The sequence below is a fragment of the Procambarus clarkii genome, chromosome 14 (assembly GCF_040958095.1).
Source record: "Procambarus clarkii isolate CNS0578487 chromosome 14, FALCON_Pclarkii_2.0, whole genome shotgun sequence".
In the NCBI taxonomy this organism is placed as follows: Eukaryota; Metazoa; Arthropoda; class Malacostraca; order Decapoda; family Cambaridae; genus Procambarus; species Procambarus clarkii.
The window spans coordinates 9,369,430-9,372,571 of record NC_091163.1 but is presented as its reverse complement, the minus strand read 5'-3'; the positions used below and the strand labels follow the sequence as shown (position 1 = coordinate 9,372,571).

Sequence of the window (3,142 nt, the reverse complement as noted above, 5' to 3'; positions counted from 1 at the left end):
CTCGTAATGTGCCATAGAACACCTGAGGAAACATCAAGGTATACTAATTGCAAACTCATTGTGAACAATTATTGAACAATTGTTGTGAACAATTATCATTATTATCATTACTGAACAATTCGTGTAAAATAATTGTTAGGCTTTTAGTTTGTTTTGCAAAGTGATAGTTTAACAAGGTGAATTTTTTTTAAAGTATTATTTTAAGCATCGTTTATGTGCTCCCTCGAGAGGAAATATACTCTCAAAAACCACATTTATTATGAACAATATTTTTCATGACAGATATAATTAATTTAGTAAATATCTGATTTCAAATTATCTACAAATTATTTACGAAACAAGTAGAGAAAATTGCGGTAATTCATGCCTCATTTTGCCACGCCCTGATACAAGAATGAACATATGTTTCCAGAGTCACACACACACACACACATATATATATATATATTATATATATATATATATATATATATATATATATATATATATATATATATATATATATATATATATATATATATATATATATATATATATATATATATATATATATATGTCTGTCACAAAGACCAGAATGAAATATAACCAGAAAATCTAATTATAGAAAAGATAAATGGTAATTATTGCCTTGATGATTTTATGAGGGAGTATTTACGAGGTTTACTAATGGCGTTCATTATATAAATGATGTCATTACCCGTGCTGACATTGCGGGAGCGCTTTGGCAATGACAGCGCATGTATCATCAGTATTTTTGCTTCAATGGTTTTTTCCCTTGATGTGAAATTGTGGGTCGATAAACATTCCTTTTGATATGATTCACATGACGGGGTTATTGTTCCTTGTTCCATTGGTGATATGTTGTTATTGTACCTTGTGATTATAGCTGACTTGATTGTGATTGTTTGTTGTGATGTAGCTGTGACCATGGTATTGTACCTTTGTGATGTAGCTGTGACCATGGTATTGTACCTTTGTGATATAGCTGTGACCATGGTATTGTACCTTTGTGATGTAGCTGTGACCATGGTATTGTACCTTTGTGATATAGCTGTGACCATGGTATTGTACCTTTGTGATGTAGCTGTGACCATGGTATTGTACCTTTGTGATGTAGCTGTGACCATGGTATTGTACCTTTGTGATGTAGCTGTGACCATGGTATTGTACATTTGTGATATAGCTGTGACCATGGTATTGTACCTTTGTGATGTAGCTGTGACCATGGTATTGTACCTTTGTGATATAGCTGTGACCATGGTATTGTACCTTTGTGATGTAGCTGTGACCATGGTATTGTACCTTTGTGATGTAGCTGTGACCATGGTATTGTACCTTTGTGATGTAGCTGTGACCATGGTATTGTACATTTGTGATATAGCTGTGACCATGGTATTGTACCTTTGTGATGTAGCTGTGACCATGGTATTGTACCTTTGTGATGTAGCTGTGACCATGGTATTGTACCTTTGTGATGTAGCTGTGACCATGGTATTGTACCTTTGTGATGTAGCTGTGACCATGGTATTGTACCTTTGTGATATAGCTGTGACCATGGTATTGTACCTTTGTGATGTAGCTGTGACCATGGTATTGTACCTTTGTGATGTAGCTGTGACCATGGTATTGTACCTTTGTGATGTAGCTGTGACCATGGTATTGTACCTTTGTGATGTAGCTGTGACCATGGTATTGTACCTTTGTGATGTAGCTGTGACCATGGTATTGTACCTTTGTGATGTAGCTGTGACCATGGTATTGTACCTTTGTGATGTAGCTGTGACCATGGTATTGTACCTTTGTGATGTAGCTGTGACCATGGTATTGTACCTTTGTGATGTAGCTGTGACCATGGTATTGTACCTTTGTGATGTAGCTGTGACCATGGTATTGTACCTTTGTGATGTAGCTGTGACCATGGTATTGTACCTTTGTGATGTAGCTGTGACCATGGTATTGTACCTTTGTGATGTAGCTGTGACCATGGTATTGTACCTTTGTGATGTAGCTGTGACCATGGTATTGTACCTTTGTGATGTAGCTGTGACCATGGTATTGTACCTTTGTGATGTAGCTGTGACCATGGTATTGTACCTTTGTGATGTAGCTGTGACCATGGTATTGTACCTTTGTGATGTAGCTGTGACCATGGTATTGTACCTTTGTGATGTAGCTGTGACCATGGTATTGTACCTTTGTGATATAGCTGTGACCATGGTATTGTACCTTTGTGATGTAGCTGTGACCATGGTATTGTACCTTTGTGATGTAGCTGTGACCATGGTATTGTACATTTGTGATATAGCTGTGACCATGGTATTGTACCTTTGTGATATAGCTGTGACCATGGTATTGTACCTTTGTGATGTAGCTGTGACCATGGTATTGTACCTTTGTGATGTAGCTGTGACCATGGTATTGTACCTTTGTGATGTAGCTGTGACCATGGTATTGTACCTTTGTGATGTAGCTGTGACCATGGTATTGTACCTTTGTGATGTAGCTGTGACCATGGTATTGTACCTTTGTGATGTAGCTGTGACCATGGTATTGTACCTTTGTGATATAGCTGTGACCATGGTATTGTACCTTTGTGATGTAGCTGTGACCATGGTATTGTACCTTTGTGATGTAGCTGTGACCATGGTATTGTACCTTTGTGATGTAGCTGTGACCATGGTATTGTACCTTTGTGATGTAGCTGTGACCATGGTATTGTACCTTTGTGATGTAGCTGTGACCATGGTATTGTACCTTTGTGATGTAGCTGTGACCATGGTATTGTACCTTTGTGATATAGCTGTGACCATGGTATTGTACCTTTGTGATGTAGCTGTGACCATGGTATTGTACCTTTGTGATATAGCTGACATGAGTATTATTGTCTCTTGTTCCATGGCTCACATGGTTAGTTTATTTTTTACTGTGACGTGGCTGACATTTCTAGGCCGAAACAGTTCATCATGTTTTGAACATTATGTTTTCTGAGTAATGTTTCTTCATGGTATTCCTGTTAGGAATGTTCTCATCTCATTATAATTTTCTATTTTGATATGCCAGCCCTTGGCTTGCTGGTCCCTTTAGGAGGTGGACTTACTATCAGAAAGTCAAAGACTGATAGGATGAGGCTGTCAAGGTCAAG

At 37.5% G+C, this 3,142-nt stretch overlaps 1 protein-coding gene across 1 annotated transcript; it reads right to left on the bottom strand.

Annotated features, from left to right (window-relative positions):
* Positions 1–620: 620 nt before the first annotated feature.
* Positions 621–2,897, bottom strand: LOC138364682 (mucin-22-like). The gene has a single exon (XM_069324659.1). The coding sequence runs from the start codon at positions 2,895–2,897 to the stop codon at positions 621–623; it is 2,277 nt and encodes a 758-aa protein (XP_069180760.1).
* Positions 2,898–3,142: the final 245 nt, after the last annotated feature.

Excerpts from the sequence above, each read along its gene's own strand:
- LOC138364682 (XM_069324659.1), bottom strand. The coding sequence starts at position 2,897 with ATGGAACAAGAGACAATAATACTCATGTCAGCTATATCACAAAGGTAC.